Below are 18,600 nucleotides of genomic sequence, written 5' to 3' on the forward strand. Positions count from 1 at the left end.
CCTTTGATGTTTCTGCTGCACTGGCCTGAATGTACTGTTTTTCAGGCTCAGGCCTGTCATTTTTGGGTGTGACAATGCTTGTTGCATGGGTTTTGTGAGGAGCAAATAGTAAGAAGAATGAACCAACGTCAAGGGCCTTCTCCTACTAGGCTTTGTATTTGGTCACGAGGAGTGTACTTTTCCTCCTTCTACTTGGAATTCTTATTGACTTGTTATGGGCCTGTTCTTCTCTGGCTGCAAGGAAGACAAGGAAATCTGGATTTATTGTGTTAATCTTCAGGATTTTACCTCTGTAGAGCAGGTAAAGTCTAAGTAGAGAGGGTCTGTAGATGAGATCGGCTCAGTCAGGCTGGAGATAACATTATTGGTTGGTCGTTCTCACTGTGCAAGACAGATCATCCATGGAATCTGCAATGTAGAGAAGCAGGAGTTTGAACAAGTGGAGTGCCTAGGGTCTAGGTAATGCGAAGATGCAGGCAGGATTGAAGCCTAGAACCTTTGTGTCTCAGAGATCATGTGTCTCCACTGTGTCCCAAGGCCTCCCATGAAACAAATGAGAGAAAATCAGAAATGAGGTGGGCAGGATGCTGGGCTTATCTCAGGATAGCTTCTGTTCCAATTCTTTTCACTATTCTTAAGTCTTCTTTGAAGTCGTGAACAAGAAAAGTTTGGTTTGAGGGTCTGACCCATCAACAGCACATGGAGTCTTGGAAGAAGTGCGGAGTCTCAGGCCTGATGGTCAGAATTTGTATTTCATTCTCCAGGTGAATTACACTGACATTTAAGTCTGAGAAGCCTCCCACACAACATTGAGAAAGATCTTAGCCATTCAGACAAAAGGAACTTCCTTGCCTTTAGCTACTTTTGGCTCACACAACTCAGTGTTGGGATTGCATTTATATCCAAGTGAAGTAGTCTTTATTAAAAGTTGGTTTCTATTTACACTGGGTGAGTGAAATCCAGCACAGGGTACAGGCTAGGCCAGGTCAGGCCATAACAACTGCCAGTCCACAGGAGGGCTGGAGGAGGGCCTGGCTAAGATGGACTGCTGCACTGTAACAGCTGGTACTGGGGCAGATTGGACTGGGGCCAAGCTTTAGCACCTGTTGGTGAATGCCAAGACTAGCAGCAGACCATGTCAGACTGGACCGTAGCATCTGCTGGCACACACAAGACCCTGGGCTGGGAGCATGCCTTGTAGGAGAACTTTGGGGACTTCCTTGCTAGGCTGCTGCTTCCACTGGTGAACATAAAAGCTGGGACTGGATGTGAGCCAGTCTGGGGGTGGGTCAAGCTGGATTGGGCTGCTGTACCTGCTGGTGTGCAAGAGAGCCGGAATGGGTATGGGCCAGCTGAACCTGGCCACAACACCAGTTTAGCATGTACAAGGCCTAGGTGCCAGTCATACCAAGCTAGGCCACAGTCTCCCCTGGTAAGCTCAGGATCCAGGGCTACAATTATGCCTGAAAGAGGAGCTGTGGCCACTCCCCTGCTAGGCTGAGCCTATCATTGGTGAACACAAGAACCAAGCTGGACAAGGCAGTGGCACCTGCTAGCATGCATGAGGGCTTGGTCTAGTGGGCTGAACTAAACCACAGCAATTTTGGGTATGTATGAGTTGGGTGGGATATGGGTTAGGCCAGGCTAGGCCACAGCATGTCCAATTATTTAGAGTTAGTGAATTGCTTTCCCAGGGTTGAAAAAAAACAGACTGCTGGATTTAGGGACACAGGTGCCAGCTACTGGGAGGAGTTCTGGGAGACACTGGGTGCCCTGAACTGAAGACTCCGCTTTCAGCACAGTTTGAGTTTAGCTGCTTTCTACCTCTTGCTTCGGTAAAAATAAGCTTTTCCTTTCATCAAGCTGCTTTCAGACAGCAGGCAATTTGTCCAGGAGTCACCACCAACAATCATGCTTATTACCACAGCAGGCTTCCCACAAATTCCATGAGGTTTTTTAGGGATTTCTTCGACACATTGCAGGGAACAAATTGGCTTGCAGACAATATAGAAATCTTATGGGTGAATGCCTATTGAAATGCCCACAGAATTGCTTCAGCCCCTTGAACTTATATGGTTACACAATTGTATTTCATCGACTAAAAAGTACATATTTGAGTTCTGACAGAAATGGAAAGTGAGCTAAGCTTATGAGGACACTTCTGAAAGTTCGCGGAAAAGCACAAAAGATAAAACTTTTTTTAAAAAGTATATGGGCATTCATTTCTCATATTGGAGTACCTGGGTTTGAGTCTCAGCTCTGCTCCCAACTACTGATCTGAGTTGCCCTGTGAGGCAACTCAAATAATTAAATCCTCACCACCTGCATGGGAGACCAGATTCATTCTTCATTCATTCTCTCTCTCTCTCTCTCTCTCTCTCTCTCTCTCTCTCCTTCTATTTTAAAAAAATACGGAGAGATATCTTTCATTCACTGCTTCACTCCCTCGGTGAACAAATGAGCTGGGACTAGGCCAAGCTAAAGCTGGGAACCTGGAATTTTATCTGGAAGTGCCACCTCTAGGTTTATAAGTAGGGATTTCATTCATCACCTACATTACAGAAAACTATATTTTTTTGCTGGTGTTTGTTGATGTCTTTCCATAGTGCCTAACACCCTAGTTTAATCATAAATTCTCATTAGAGGCAGAACATAAAGCAATTTTAATTTGTAAGCATGCTGAATGAGAATGATATAAAAATCCATTGAATGTGATTAGCTAGATAAGGATGCTTACTGTGGATTTTGATAATATGTCATGTTACTGAATTCCGCCAAGATATCAGTGAATGGAATAGAAGGGAAGAGCCTCAGGCCAGGCTGTGGCACAGGCAGCTGGGCCCTGGCACCAATGGGAAGACCAGGAAGGAGCTCCTGGTTCCTGTCTTTGGCCTGGCTCATCCCTCACTCATGTAACTGTCTAGGAGGCAAATGAGAGTTGCAACGTATCTCTCTTTCTGCTTCTGTCTCTCTCCACTTTTCTCTTTACCCTTCTTCTCCCTCTTTTTTTTCTTGCCTTTTCAAATAAACATTAAACCTTAAAAACAAATGATGAACTAAAAGAAGAAAACTATCAGGGTGGTGATGGGAAATAAGCAAAGCCTCGATCCTGAGCATAGTGGGAGTTCAGACTGAAGCTCCTGGCATAATTCTGAGAAAACGGAAAAGTGATAATGACACTATCACCTGTGGAAGGTTTCCGGAAACACCTAGAAAGGACACATCCTTAAATATTAGTTCCACATTCAGCATAAAAAAAGAAAAAGTTTTCTTGTAGAAATTCTAATCAAAATTTCAGGGTCATTTAAGCTTGAAATCTCAGTTTCAGTGCTCAGTGCCAGTTGGCTGTGTGATGATCCTAGGGGAAAATTTTTATTGAGGGTGATAATGTCCAATAGGACCTCCAGATACATCACCAAATAAGATTCAAATCTCCTATGACTGGATATTTTTCAAACTGTGTCTAAGAGAATCCTCACAGAGGATTAATGTGTGCTCCCTCTAATTCAACTAGTAATTCAGCTAGTCACGCAAGGTAGCAGGGCTATGGGCCATTCTCCACTTCTCTCACAGGCCACAAGCAGGGAACTGGATAGGAAGTGGAACAGCCAGGACATGAACCTGTGCCCATAGTGGGTCCTGGTGCTTGTAGGGTGAGGATTTAGCTACTCAGCCATTGCACCAGGCCCCAACAAAGTTTTTCTAAACTCTATCCTGTGATATTTATACAGTCTCATTTTCTGACTGAAGCCTAATTATCACTGGGCTAGAATGATATTCCAAGATTTATCAAGTAAAAAAAAAAATGCTTGTTAATTCTCACACAATCTTTATATAGTGTTGAAATCTACAATGTTACACTGAATTCAAGTACCTTGCTGCAGAAGTACCGAAGTGTTATGAGAGTCCAGATCTATTTTGCGAGTTCTAATGAGCCCACGCAGAGAGAGATGCTGTAAGTGTCACATTTTTCCCTACAAGAAGCTTGGGATTTCGGTGATTTGGTTTTTGAGTCTCACTTGCCAGTCCAATTTGCTGTACATCCGTGAGTCAGGGAACTTCCCAATTTACATTTCCACAGGGAGCAGTGGTCTTGCAGTGCCTCAGGGTGACTAGGAAGATTGCATCTGTGGGAAATCTTGTGAAGACGAGCCAACCACGAAGCTCTAAGTCCTGTGAAAGCTCCAGAGATAGCACGCCTCCTTCCTTTCAGATCTCTGCCAAATCCTGGTAGAAATTAGCCATTGTGTTGACGAAGAAGGGGATTTGGCATTTTAACACTCTTGTTGAGAAAAACGTAAATGGTCAATTCCAGCTTTAATTCTATGCTGGAACAGAAAAGTACACTGAGAAGAAATGGCTCAACGCACCACACATATCTGTACTTGTGAAAAACAGTTACCTTTTTCATATACAAACATTGGAAGACATCTTTTTACTCAAAGGAGCAGATACATTTCATAAAGCAAATCTAAATCAAACAGCAAAAGGACCTATTCAACTTCTAAGTACATCTGGATAAAATAACTGTATTTTAATAAGTGATTTTAGGTAAGGAAAAAAATAGAAGATTCAATTTATTGATTTGATGATTCTCAGTGAACTCTTCTACTGACATTTACCAAAAAAACAGGATTTTTGAGAGAAAATAATTATTTAAAAGGGTACAATGTCACCGTGCTATGCTGCCTGTCCTCTTGACTGAAGGCCCATTGCCCAGTTTCTCAGAGTGTTGCTGGCTGGAAACGCTAACTTTTGGTCCTCTTATGGGATTTCCTGGGCTTCCAGTGAGAAAGGGAACTATCCAAGCTGATATTTGTATCCAGGTAGCCTTCCTTCAATGACTTGGAGAAGTAAAGCATTAGTATAAATGTGTAGCACTTTCATGCAACTTGCAACCATTGTCTCAGTATGAAAACTCCTTATGTAATGGTTGAGAGCTTTGCCAAGTTTTAGGGCAGTCCTACCTGTCCTCATCAACAACCTGATCCTGTTTTGCTTTTTTCTGTTGGTTCTTGGGAGCTCAACTTGCATCACCAACCTTCCATATTCTTTTGTTCTCTCTCTCTCTTTCTCTCTCTCTCAGCAAATTTGATTTGCTATCATAACAAACACATACATTCCAGCAATACTAACAAACACAAACTAGTCATGTGAGCAACAGTGTCAGACTAGAAGTTACACCATATCCAACTCTCCACCATTCAGATAGAATCTAAATATGATAATATGATTAATAAGATTAAAGCTTGATAGTTATCAGATGTCTGCTTCTGATGTTTCTTCGGCATCTGGCCTACTTTGTTATCTTTTGCGAGTTGACATACTTTGGGATTTGGCATGCTAAATTCCATGGTTTCCCCTTTCCATCTGCTGCTGTTTGCCTCGCTTGCTCAAAGAGCCCAACTGCAAATGCACTGAAATGCAGTGGGTAAGAGATTCCACTGGATCTCGGTCTCAACTGTGTTTCTACTCCAGCTTCCTGCTAACGTACATCCTGGAAAGCAGTAGGTGATGGTTAAATACTAGAGTCTCTGTCACCATGTGAAAGGCCCAGGCTGGATTTCACGCCCCTGGCCTTGGCCTGGCCCACGTATCGCAGACATTTGGGAAGTGAACTGTTGGATGAAAAATATCTGTGTGATCATCTCTAGCTTTCTGTCCTTCAATTAAAGTGAAAATAAATACACAAACATTTTTTAAATGCTTAACACTTAACTGAAGTCGCATCCATAGCTTTGTTCTGCACTCATTCTTCCAGAAAAGATTCAACACATCCTAGACCCTTTAGGATAAACAAGGAAAATTACCTTTGCATTAATCACTGACTACTGGGAGTGACACAAATAATAATCATAATATATTATTCTATACAGTGAAGAATAGCTGTGGAAAAAGATATCTTGAGAGAATAGCGATAATACAGGCAGAAATAAAAGAAGATGGAATGAAGGGAACGTTTTTCAAGGAAGTTAACTGTTTCAGAAGAAAAACACTTAGAGCAACAGATTAACAGTCAGATTCTTATAACAAGCAATCCTTTCCTTGTTAGAATTACTGAACACGATAGCTGATCAGGAAGCTGTGAAAATCTTGCATTCACGGCCACGAAGAGATGGACCATGAGAATTTACTTGGGATTGTAACTCAGTTTTCTGGTGGGTTAACTGTCTCCCTTTACCCATCTTATTGTTTGCTTAGGGGTTCCCCATCATTAAGTAAGGAGTTTTTTGGATCTTCTAGCATCAGGAGTCCTCCACTCCCAAAATATATATATTTTTGATTGCCCGAGGAAGCGATGTGCCTTTGCTTTCCAACTCTTAACACAGGCAAAGCATATACAAGTAGTCGTCACATCTATTTGAAAAAGAATACACATTTTCAAAATATGATGAATAAGTGACTAGGACACTAATTACAAACGCATTTGAGGTGGAAACATTTTCCTTTTATTTATTTTTTTCCCCAAGGAAAATGTCAATGTTATCCAACTAAATGACTTTTGTAAGATTTTCTCATTATATCACTTCACTGGATTCGTTAGAATATTATGACTAATCTCTTCAATTAAATGATACTACCTTCTTTGCTATAAAGTAACTTAGAAAAGTAATTATCCAAGCTGAAATCTCACCTCCCAGAAAATACTGCTAAATCCTAACCATGAGTGGATATACAATACCACAAAATGTCAGTATAAGTGATGTGATTTCCTCCTTGAGTTATTTATGGGTTTTCATAATGTGAAAATCATAACAGTCCTGTTTTTATGAAGTCTCTGAAGAGACACTGTAAGAAAGGTGTTAGCAGGTCCAGATGAGCTGAGAGTTGTCAGTAGAGTAAGAACCAGCTAAATGAGAATAATAAATTTCAGATTGACACAGCCACATTGACAAGAAATAATACTGTGGTTGCTGTTTTATAATACTGTTTTTGAGTTCAAAATAGCCCATCATTCCAATCTGCTTCTTAAAAGAGTGTCATAAAATCCTATGAGGTTGTCCTCCTATAAAGTTGCTTTTAGTGAATGTATTAAACAGGAAAGTAGTCACTGTTTCTCAGTAAAAGACATATATTTAAGCTAAAAAAAAAGTTAAAATTCCTGATATTTAGAATCACAACCTGTTCGAATCACATGCGCTTCGAGGTTTTTGAGGTCAGGTTGGCATTTAAGCCCCTGTTGTTTTTTAGTGTCCAATCCAGTCCAATCCGCTGGTCTAGTATGCTTGCACCCTCCCCATCACGCTGTCATGTGAACTCTTCCTACTCCCTGGAAGTTCTCCTCACCCACTGTCACAGCTTCCCACATGTCACTTTTGAGTGTGTGCTCCTTGCTTACTCTCTCCAATCCTTCTCTGATATTTCACAACACTTGCCTGTGCCTCTTTTACCTAACAATAGCATTCATAAAGACAGCCAACATAAATGAGTGCTTATCATGTGGCAGGCACTGTTCTAAATACTTTACGAGTTTTATCTCATTTAATTATTACAAGATAACTCTGTGAGTATTATTATCATTATTTTTTTTTAAGATTTTTTTTTTAAGTGGGAAGTCAGATATACAGAGAAGCGGAGAGATAGGAAGATCTTCCGTCCGTTGACTGACTCCCCAAGTGGCCACATCAGCTGGAGCTGTCCCAATCTGAAGTCAGGAGCCATGACTTTCTTCCAGGTCTCCTACCATTGCTCAGGGTTCCAAGGCTTTGGGTTGTCCTGGATTGCTTTCCTAATCCACAAGCAGGGAGCTAGGTGGGAAGCGAGGTGGCTGGGACACCAATCAATGCCCATGTGGGATCCTGGCATGTGCAAAGCGAAGACTTTAACCTCTAGGCCATTTTGCCAAGCCCTATTATCATCACTTCTAAAGGCTCATAAGTAGTACTTGCCTAAGCTAACACAGTTAGCCAAGGGCAGAGTGATAACACAGACTTTTTTCTGTATGAAGTTTTTCATCATTTTTACCATGTGTTAACAGATCATCTTTAACTCCTTGCCATTTCATATTCACGTGCCCTACTCCCCGTATTGAATTTGGAATGAAATAGCTCACAAGTTCCCTGCTCTCAAATCGTAGTTCTTTATAGTAGAGCTTATTCCATTCCTCATACTCTATAGTGATGACTTGTCTCTGAGACAGGCCAGACCCAGCAGAGTTACACACTCTGTGACAGACGAAAAGTCTCAGCACCAGATTCCCAGCCCACCTCATCAAAATCAAGGAGAGAGACACTGAGATGCTGCGTATGTGTTTTCTGGCTAAATTTGTAACTGGGATGGTGCTCATTCCTAGAGCATTTCCAAGAATGGAATTTGTACAGAGCAAAATTGCATTCATTTATCTCCTTTTTACTCAATTTGAATTAGATTTTTGGATTCTGTATAAATTGTTCCAACATATCCTAGTTGACATGTGGAAGACACATTTTTGTATATTCAGTACTGGATTTCTTGACATAATGGACTACCTTTTACAAACTCTTTTCTCTCCAGTATTTTGTAATTATTTGTTGTGTATTGATTTAATCTACCTTGAAAGCCATCTAATTGAATGTTCAAGACCAAAATTCAGGCCAATTGTACTGCACATAGCATGCCTTCCTGAGAGATTGGACTTCTTTATTTGAGTGTGTTGTAAAAACTCAATTGAGCATGAATACTTGGATGATTCAACAATAACTAAATTATTTACAGCTCTACCTTTTTTACTTCCACCTCATATTTCTTTCCTGATTTCAGAACATGAAAATACAGGGCCACAACCCTAGTTTGCCATGGAACATTCCATGCTATGAGACAGCATATTGATAGAGGAATACACACTGACATAAAAGTGGGAAGCAGGACAAGCTATGTAAGCGTGGGTTTGCCTTTCATCATTATTTCATTCTTCAATATGAGCTTCCTTAGAAAAAAAATCTGACTATATTGGCTTGTATCACTCCTTATTGGCATTTAATCACTGCAAATATTGGGAACTCCCATTATGTGATGTTTCTGGATCATCAGTCACTTCTTAGAAATCCTTCTGAGGCCATCAGTGCATGATAGTCTGAGCTTCTGGTGTGTGGTATTAGTAAATATTTTATTAGATAAGGTCTGGGTGGTTCTTGTTGCCATTATGGTGGATAAAAATGTTTCAAGTTTTGAATTAATTCAAAAAGTTTTCTCCTTCCAGTATTGAATGGAACACTAAATCAAACTATGGATTCACTAGAGCCCATGTTCCTGGCTTCTGACTATTCTGGAATTCCATGAACAGGAATGATTGCATTGAATGGAGAATGCATGAGCAGTTGGGCCTCTTGTTAGAAGTCACACTAGAAATTGTGGTTGTTATTCAGTGAGTCTTTCTGCCAAACCAGACAATCAGTAAGAGCCTTGAGATAATTTATGGCTACCTGCAAACAGGTTTATCTTATTTCCTATTTCCTAATTTATCTCAAGCACATCAACTTGCTAGCTCTATGATAACTTTAAAAGATCACAGTAACTACAGGTTCAAATTCATCTCTGCTGCTAATTGGCCATGTGACTTTAAGATAAGGTGCTTTTCACTACAGTTTCTCTGGTTACAATCTAAAAGACTTGAACAAAATAATATCTAAGACTTTTGCTGAAAGCATACATCATCCCATCATCACCCTGCGCATTAGGAAGCTTGTAACATGCAGGGTCAAGAAACCTCACCTACAGAATGTGAACTCGAGCCCCGTCTTGCTTATCTGTCTATGCTCACCAAATTGAGAATACTCAGTGGGTTTCCACTGGCAGCCTCCAGAAGAAGGAAAAAAAATTCTGTTCTAGCCTTTTCTTGAAATTGAACTGTACATTATTTTTTTTTCTGATGGTTCCATAGAGCCACTTGGAAAAACTCAGTAAACATTTCTATTAATATGGGAAGGAACACTTTCTAAGTAATGTCATGCATGAAGATTGTAGGTAGTTATATGAATTTTCCAAGGGTCCATGGTTAACTTATGGTCCTATTCAGAGACTACAAAGACAAAAATAGACGTGAGTATTCATGGTGAATTTAGTGGGAATTTGCATTTCAATTGCAGTCCTTAAATGATTTGATTCTCATAAACCCTTCATTTTATGGAGTGTTTGATGTTACATAATGGTGAAATGAATAGAATTGAGAAATATTTGAACTTCAAATGTGCTTGCTGGTGTGCTTTTCCACCTTTAAACCACCTACATACATAAACCCAGGATCAAGGACAAGAAGTTTAATTTCTGAAAGTTTTGATAAAGCTGGGTCACTGCACTTGCAAACTTAGCTCTCAAAAAGAAAAAATATTTGAAAAATGATGTTTCTAATTTTTTTCATTTATTCTAGAATCTGGAAGAGAGTAAAATCTTAGGCTTTGTGGATCACATGCTTCTAGACAACTACTTAACTCATCTGCTCTAGAGGAAAGCAGGCACCCACAATAGGTAAACAGACAGGTGGGGCTGTATTTCAGTGCAACTTTATTAACAGAAGCAGATGATGATGAATGAATCAAGCTTTGCAAATTCTTGCTTTATCAGTAGGTGATTTCTGCTTCAAATTTCTTCTAGTCCTAGATTATTCTATACTGGAAATAACATCAAAATAGACATTCTGGATACCTGACTTCCAATAGACATTACTAGCCATAACACCTTGGAAAGTATAACTCATTATATTGAGTACGCATCATATATTAGCAAAAGCAAAGCTAATAAAATTATTGTACTTTGTAGTACTTTCATTTCCTTAGTCTTTAAGGTGGGAATCAAGATACGATTCAGAGCACTGGGGCTATATTTCTAATCTGGAGCGGAGAAAATGAAGAAGAAACAACCTCTGTTGTGGTTCTGGAAGTGATGGTCACGCTCTAGAATTGTAAGAGAAATTAGGAAAACTTGTGTTTGAATCAGAAATGGTAGAGAAAATGATAGTATAACTTCTAGCATGATGTATAGAAACAGTGAGATTTAGGTCCACATAGGATATCTAAGGAAGCCCTGGAGTAAAAAAATTGAAGTCTTAGGTGCTCAGGAAACTGAACACAATCAAGATAAGAACAGGAAGTGACCCATGTAGTCTTCTCTGATAACACTGCAAACCCTGGTCACTTCCTTCATGTTGAAGAGATTACCTTAACCCACTGAATATATTTTTACCGGCTCTTATTTCATAAAAATATAAAGGCAGCTAGGTACACCACATTAGCTAATATATGGTAAACAAAAGTGTAGCCCAAAACATTGGCCTATTGAAATCATTTGGGATCTGTTTTGATGACTAAGAAAAGAATACGTGTTAATGCCTATTAGTAGTTTGCCACTGTCTTGAGAAATATTTGTACTTGAAATAGTGTTATGCACTTATGATATAACCTATGATTTATGTAATATGTATTTTTGCTTTTCATATAATCATTTAGTCATAGAACTGAGGCAAGAAAGTCAGGACACTTTAGATTTTTGCCAAAGTTATTATAGATTCATAATTTGTATTCAAGTGACTGAGATTTTCTGCTTTTCTCTCAAGGAAATGAAACCAAGAGACTACTTTATGGTTTTCCAAAAGATAAGTGAGAATTAGCTCAAAAGAAAATCTGTAAAGATGTATGAGGCTTAATTATTTTGTGACTCAACAAACATGACCGGAGAGACATAGATCAATTCAGAATTGACTCTCCCAAATTGAATGCTCACTCCAATTATGAACTCATGACCTAGAGACTTAAAAGAAATTAATTCAGTCATTGATTTTAAGCCATTTGACTTCTGTGCAACTTTATTTTCTTTTTGGAAAAGAACAACCAAATCTTAACATTTCTTCAGGAGTTGTTCAATTTTTTTTTATATGATTGATTACCTACCCTCTTTTTTGATTGAATTTATATGGAAATGTGCATACCACTTTAACAATTCAAGATATTTTTAAATGTCTACCAGCCCCAACTCAAAATCAATGAGAGTTACAGATTTATCCTTTCTGCATAACCACCTAACGGCATGCACCTGCATGGGATCAGGTATATACCATGGGCCCCAGCAGGTACAGGACTGGGGCGCTTTCAGAATGGCAGCTCCTTGCTTCTGTGTTAGGTGCTCTGTGGAAGACTGGGCAAAAGGAGTGTGTTCCTCCCATTACAGCAACCTGTCCGGATCTTTCCCTCACTCTGGCCCCTTCCTGGACCTGGTGTCAGTGTGATCCACTAAATTCTTCCCCAGGCAGCACCACTGACAGCCCTGCCTGTGTCATGTGCCCCCACTTCTTTCTCTGTATCTACTGAATTTCAAACACCATGCTGTGGTGTCTCTGCTTTGAGGAGTAGCCACTGGGTGCCCTGCATAATGGTTCAGAGTTTTGTCCTGCTGTGCCAGAGAGCATCAGCTATTTTCTTTCACATTTTCCTGAACATTTCTGTCTTGGACTTCTGAAACTGCAGTTCTTTCTTCATTCTTTTCAAATCCAAGAGTAGGCCAAGTCAGCATGGCTACTCCCTAGTCAGCCTATAGGAGATTCCACAGAATCTTTATGTGTCTGATGAGGTCACAGTAAGAAAATGATTTCCAGGATCCTTGAAACTTTTGTGAGAGTTACATTATCATTTACATTAAGTTTTATTAATACTAGGAACATTACAGTTGTCCTGAGGTTTCTGTTATTCTTGGATGTTACAAACAAAGAGGTGGAAAATACTAACAATGAATTAAAGTTGAGTATTAGGTAGTCAAAGGGTCATTTTTAAAATCAGTAATTGTATAATTTTAGGTTTGCTATAATCTATTACAAACTTAAACAACATTTCTGAGGCAAGTTTTATGAAATATCTGTACAAAAATATAATGTATTACATTGTGTTTATATACACTTATAATTCATTTAAGAGAAACAACTGGAAAGGTAATCAAATATTAAGATGCCTCTGACTCTTTAAGCTACCTTTTGACGTTCTGAGTTTCAAAAAAACATTTTCCTTTTGTTCCTTATGATATCATGTTATTTTCAGAAGGGGAAAAGTTTGGAATTGCAGGATCTGTAAAACTTCATGGTAGGACATATATGTCCCATTGATGCCACAATACTCAGATCACAGAAGGTGGACTGTGTGTTACAAGATGTTATAAAATTTTGATAAATGTTAGAATTTATGCATTCCATCATTTCTCTTTGTGGGAAATATTATTTGAAGTTTCTTTTACAGATCAAATGTTCTGACGTAGACAACAGTGGCAACACGTTGACTTTTAGAAGAGTTAGAATTCGGAGATGAGCCTTCTGTCAGGCTGAATCCTGTCTAAATCTAATACAGCAATAGGTTTAGACTAAACTGCTTGCTTTGTGTTTGTAATGAGCATCAAATTACTTGGTAAGAGAAAATGCTGATTTTATTATTGGTACTGGAAAATACATATAATCCATTTTGAATTGAATTTGTCGTTGTTTACATACATTTCTCAAGGATAAAGCAAGCTTCTGACACAAAATTTTAAACATGTTTATGCATAATGGACTGTTCAAATTGCTGATAGTCAGCAATGAAAATTGCTGCTGTTTCAGGAACTGGTTAACTATGCATTTGTTCAGGCAAATAATAGAGATTCAATCTTTTTGTGGAAAAGATTGAAACTCCAGGTCAATAGGGAAAATAAAACTCCTGAATATATCAGCAGATCTAGATTATTAGATGACTATCTATATCTGAAATCCTTGGATGTCATCATGGTATTGCCTTCTGTGTCTAAGGTTAATGACTGAAAAAACTCAGTCAGTGGAGCTGCCGGGATTAGAACCAGTGCCCATATGGGATCCCGGGCATGCAAGGCGAGGACTTTAGCCACTACGCTATCGTCCGGGCCCTGATATTTTCAGTCTTACAAATAAAATTTGGGGGGAATTATATGTTGATCTAGAACTTAAGAATACATTTTGCTTAATGTATTGTAATTATTCATTCTTATCAGTAAATAAGAAATCTTAATTTTAAGAAAATGTAGTTCCAGACCCAGCATGGTAGCCAAGATACCAGATGGTGCCAGTTCATGTCCCAGAGTCCCCACTTCCCATCCAGTTCCCTGATTGTGGCCTGGGAAAGCAGTCAAGGATGTCCTAAAGCCTTGGGACCCTGTACCCATGTGGGAGACCCAGAAGAGGCTCCAGGCTCCTGGCTTTGGATCGGTGCAGCTCCAGCTATTGCAGACACTTGGGGAGTGAATCATCAGACGGAAGATCTTCCTCTCTGTTTCTCCTCCTCTCTGTGTATCTGACTTTCCAATAAAAATAAATAAAATCTTTTAAAAAAGAAAAGAAAATATAGTTCAACAGCATTAAACACTAAAATGTCAACAATTTTTAAAAACACAGATCATGAAAAGAATATGCATGATTTTCAAAAAGTAATTTTTGTGTGAATACAATTTGGCTATGTAGGATATAATGTGTGGACATCATAAACACTGATTGATATATTTAATAATATAAACATTTAATATTCCTATAATACAGAATTTAAGTTCAAAGTCAAGAAAAAAAGCGGGGGGGACTATATGGGGAGTAAAACTTATCAAGAAACCACAATTGTTTTCCAAAGAGTAATTACAGATTGAAAAGCACTTCTTTAAAGCTAATACGACTTTTTTTCAGAAATATAAATGCAAATAAATATTTAAAAACATACATTCATAAATTTTAGAATGCATTTTAAAATAATGATAGTTTTCAACTACCAAATTGTTAGTACTCATGAGTGTGTGGTATAGCAGGCATATCTGTTCACTTCCTGGAAATAGACATTGTTGAGATGAAATCTGGAATACTTTTACATAAATTTAAAAGGTACCTACACACTGCTAATCCTTTATTTACTGAGTGTTAACATAGCAATACAAGAACTTTCTTTATGGAATTTTCTGCACAGACCGATTTTTTTTTCCTATCCAACCTATTTAAACCTTAATGCTCGTGATAGGAAAATGCTAAAACTAGCAAGACTACATTAACATGATATACTCGTGACCACTAAAATGAATGGGAGAAAACCAATAATATGTTTATTTGTGATGATTAGTTTAACAAGTTATTTAGATATGAGAAGTAGCGTGTTAACAGGTGTTAGCATGAATTTCATTTATTTGGAGGAAAATAATTATAAGTGTATATACAGGTTAGGTAGTAAAACATTCCTGGAATCAAGCTTTGCAAAAATGTTGAGAGTAAAATTAGGAATACATATTTGGACTAGCAGAAAAGAAAAAATAATATCCCTTTGTGTTTTCCTGAAGAATTTGAGAGTTCTATTCTTACGCTGTCTTACTGTCTTACGTCAAAGAAAAATAACTCAATTGGAGTAGATATTTGGCGTAGCAGTTGCCACTACAGGAAATTCTGTGCCCCATGTTGGCGTGCCTATTTTCTAGCCCTGGATGCACTTCGATTACAGGTTCTTTCTCATGCGCGTCTTGAGATACTGCAGGTAATCACTCAAATGTTGTGGTTCCAGCCATCCACACCGGAGACCTAGAGTGCCAAACTCCTGGCTTTGTGGCTGGTTCAGTCCCAGATATTGCCAGCATGTGAGAAGTGAATTAGCAATTGGAAGATTCTCTCTCATTTCTCTTTTAAATAAGCAAAAATTAAAATTGTAAAGAATTAATATGAGCAAAATGTAAAATCAAATTCAATGCCATTAGGAGTCAGCAGACAACTGTGAGTGTTCAAAAGTAGATTTGCCCTGTGTACTTTGGAAGGACAACTGTCCAGATTAAGCCTTCCTGTAATAAAAAGACGCATTCTTTGGCATCTAATGAGTGTTCTCTTCCCACAGACAAAGCCAAAGGAAGATCAAGAGCAGGGACCCATTTTGATTCGGCCCGGAGACGGAGTCGAGCAGTGCTGTATCACATCTCTGGACATCTGCAAAGAAGAGAAAAGAACAAACTGAAAATAAATAATGTAGGTGGTGTGTGTTTCCTACGAGTGCTAGGGTTTGTCCCCTGTTGGATTTGCCAGAGAAAGGCTCCCGTGACTCGTTTATTGGCTTTCTTGGATATTTTTTCCCCACTTTGCTTTGTGTTTTCCTAGAAAGAACAAACAGGAAAAAGTCAGCAGTCATAAGGCATTTCTGTAATAAAAGCGCTTAATCATAATGTTATCACAGCATACAGATTAGAATATTACTGCACTGCACTACAGTGATGGATGGTACAGGAACCTGCAGATAGGGGCACTGTTGTATGTGTGTGTGTGTTTGTGTGTGTGTGAAATAAGATGAAGCAGTAAGTCATGTTGTCTAACTCTCAGATTCTCTGCATGAGCTTTCTCTAATCTTACACTTGAGTTTCTCTTGATGTTTTGATCCAGGGGTGCGAGTGGGGGTGAGGAATGACCAAATTAAGGTCAACATTCCATATGAAAATCTATGTTCTATACAGAACAAAGTTGAAAAACACACACAAAGTTACATTAGAGGCATTTGTCATATATTATCCAGTTTTGTAAGATGCTCCACCTTTTGTGAATGACAGTAGGTCTGCTCTCTGAAGACCTGTCAAAAGCCACAGCAAGTAACTATGCCTGTTTCTTTGCAGAATTTTTCTGACACACACGCTTCAATATGCCACATTTGATAATATTTTGGCACGAAGCAGCTTCACTTTCATAGAGAAATTCGTAACAAATTCAATCTAGTTGTATATGTTCAAAATCATTTAGTTAAGTGGTATTAATTGTATGAGTTTCTATTGTGGAATTGAAGACTTAGAAAATAACTGGCTGGTGACATTGGAAGCAACTCAAATCCAGAAGCTCTTGGAATTAAGAACACAGGAAAGGATATTTGGCGTTGGAGTTCCCAGACTAGGCTGGAGGGCCACCTACCTCACCTGACACAAAAATGTTTTGACAAAGTCGTCCATACATCAAGCGTGCACACTATCATTTCTGACTGTAATAAACAGCGATCTATGAGCCCACAGTGCGGAGATTTGACACGAAGGTGCTGCGAACCAGTTTCATTTCAGTTGCTTTCTGATTCCTCTCTTCTCTGAAGACCGTCACCCAGGATCATACTGTTGTGCACCGCTGTGGAAAGCCACACAGTGTTTTGTTTGTTGTTCGTTCAGCTGGCTTAAGTAAAGATTTTTCGAGAGGTCAACCGTACTTTAATGTCTCAGATTCCCTGAGAGGCTTGAAATGACCCACAGACATCCATGCGCAGCTGTTTCCATGGATTCCTACATACATCCTCACCTACCAACTACACGTCAGTGGCGGCAAACAGATCCTAGGAAGACACACATCTGGGCTTGATTCATTTAGGCAAACAAACGAAATACCTAAATAGTGTCCAGGGATTCTGTGGTGCCAAAAGCTGACACCATTTTTTATTAGTATTTAGCTGAAAATCATATAAACATAGCAAATGTTGTTAAGTTTTAAGACACATTTAGTAAGTATGCTGTTTCTCCTTTTTTATCTTTAAAAATTTATTTATCCCTATTGGAAAAACAGATTTCCAAAGAGAAGTAGAGACAGAAAGAATGATCTTCAGTCTGTTGGTTCACACCCAAAAATGGCCTCAATGGCCGGAGCTGAGCTGATCCAAAGCCAGGTACTTCTCCTGGGTCTCCCATGTGGGTCTCCCATGTGCAGGGACCCAAGGACTTGGGCCATCCTTTGCTGCTTTCACAGGGCAAATGCAGGGAGATGGAAGGGAAGTGAAGCAGCTTGGATATGAACCAGTGGCCAAATGGGATACCAGCACTTGCAAGTGCAAGATTAGCCCAGAGAGCTTCTATTCCTCACTTTAGATTCAAGGAAGTACAAAGTAGTCCTAAGTAATGTAATTTTTAAAGAGTTGTCTAACTCCCTCTCCTTAACTAAGTTGCTTAATCCTGGTTTATTTAACTTGTGTAAATACCAGAGTTGATCATTAAAACAATATAGTGTGACTCTAGATGGCTAATCAAGATAGTGATTCTGAAAGTGCTGATGATTTCTTACTTCTAAGGCAAAGCGTGGAATCAGTACTGGCTCTGTTCACCATTCCCTATCAGGGAGAACAAAGTGGAATGGCTGGAAAGAATTCCAAGAAGGAAGAAGAAAGGAAGAGAAATAATTAGAATAGAGTATTGGCTCAGCAATCAATCCTTGAGGATTTCCAACTGTCATGTTTGTGCACAAAAAAATGGTTTTTAACATTTTAAAGATCACTCAAAGCCCTTTCCTAATATTAAATTCTTTTTCCTTATGTCATATGGTTTAGTTCTTCCAGCAACCTATTACTAGATATAATTGTTAACAACCTATTACTAAATATAATTGTTAGTGGCCTCATATTATTAATAGAAAAAAAGTTTTATTTCCAAACTTAAAAGTGGCAACAGCTGAGTATCCAGTCCCAAATTGTTCGACTCAAAGTCACTGTCTATTTTCCCTCTTCTTGCTACTTCTCTGCCACAGTACTGTGGGATAGAAATAGATACTTCAAGAATAGACAGAGTGCATCAACCCTCGCAGAAGAGGCAACATCTGGAGGCAACATTGTTTGTCTTGGTTGTAACTCTGCCTAGCACATCTTGAAGGAAGTATCCAGTTCTTCCCTTTGTAGCTTG

The 18,600-nt window shown here is 38.9% G+C and overlaps 1 protein-coding gene across 1 annotated transcript in view; it reads left to right on the top strand.

Moving 5' to 3' along the window:
- KCNH8 (potassium voltage-gated channel subfamily H member 8) overlaps positions 1–18,600 on the top strand; it is a 215,474-nt gene that overhangs the window by 96,450 nt on the left and 100,424 nt on the right. The window contains exon 4 of the mRNA XM_058657087.1: positions 15,813–15,940. Within this exon, the coding sequence (XP_058513070.1) occupies positions 15,813–15,940 (128 nt within the window). The remainder of the gene's footprint in view (positions 1–15,812; positions 15,941–18,600) is intronic.

This window comes from Ochotona princeps, chromosome 30, assembly GCF_030435755.1.
Source record: "Ochotona princeps isolate mOchPri1 chromosome 30, mOchPri1.hap1, whole genome shotgun sequence".
Lineage (NCBI taxonomy): Eukaryota > Metazoa > Chordata > Mammalia > Lagomorpha > Ochotonidae > Ochotona > Ochotona princeps.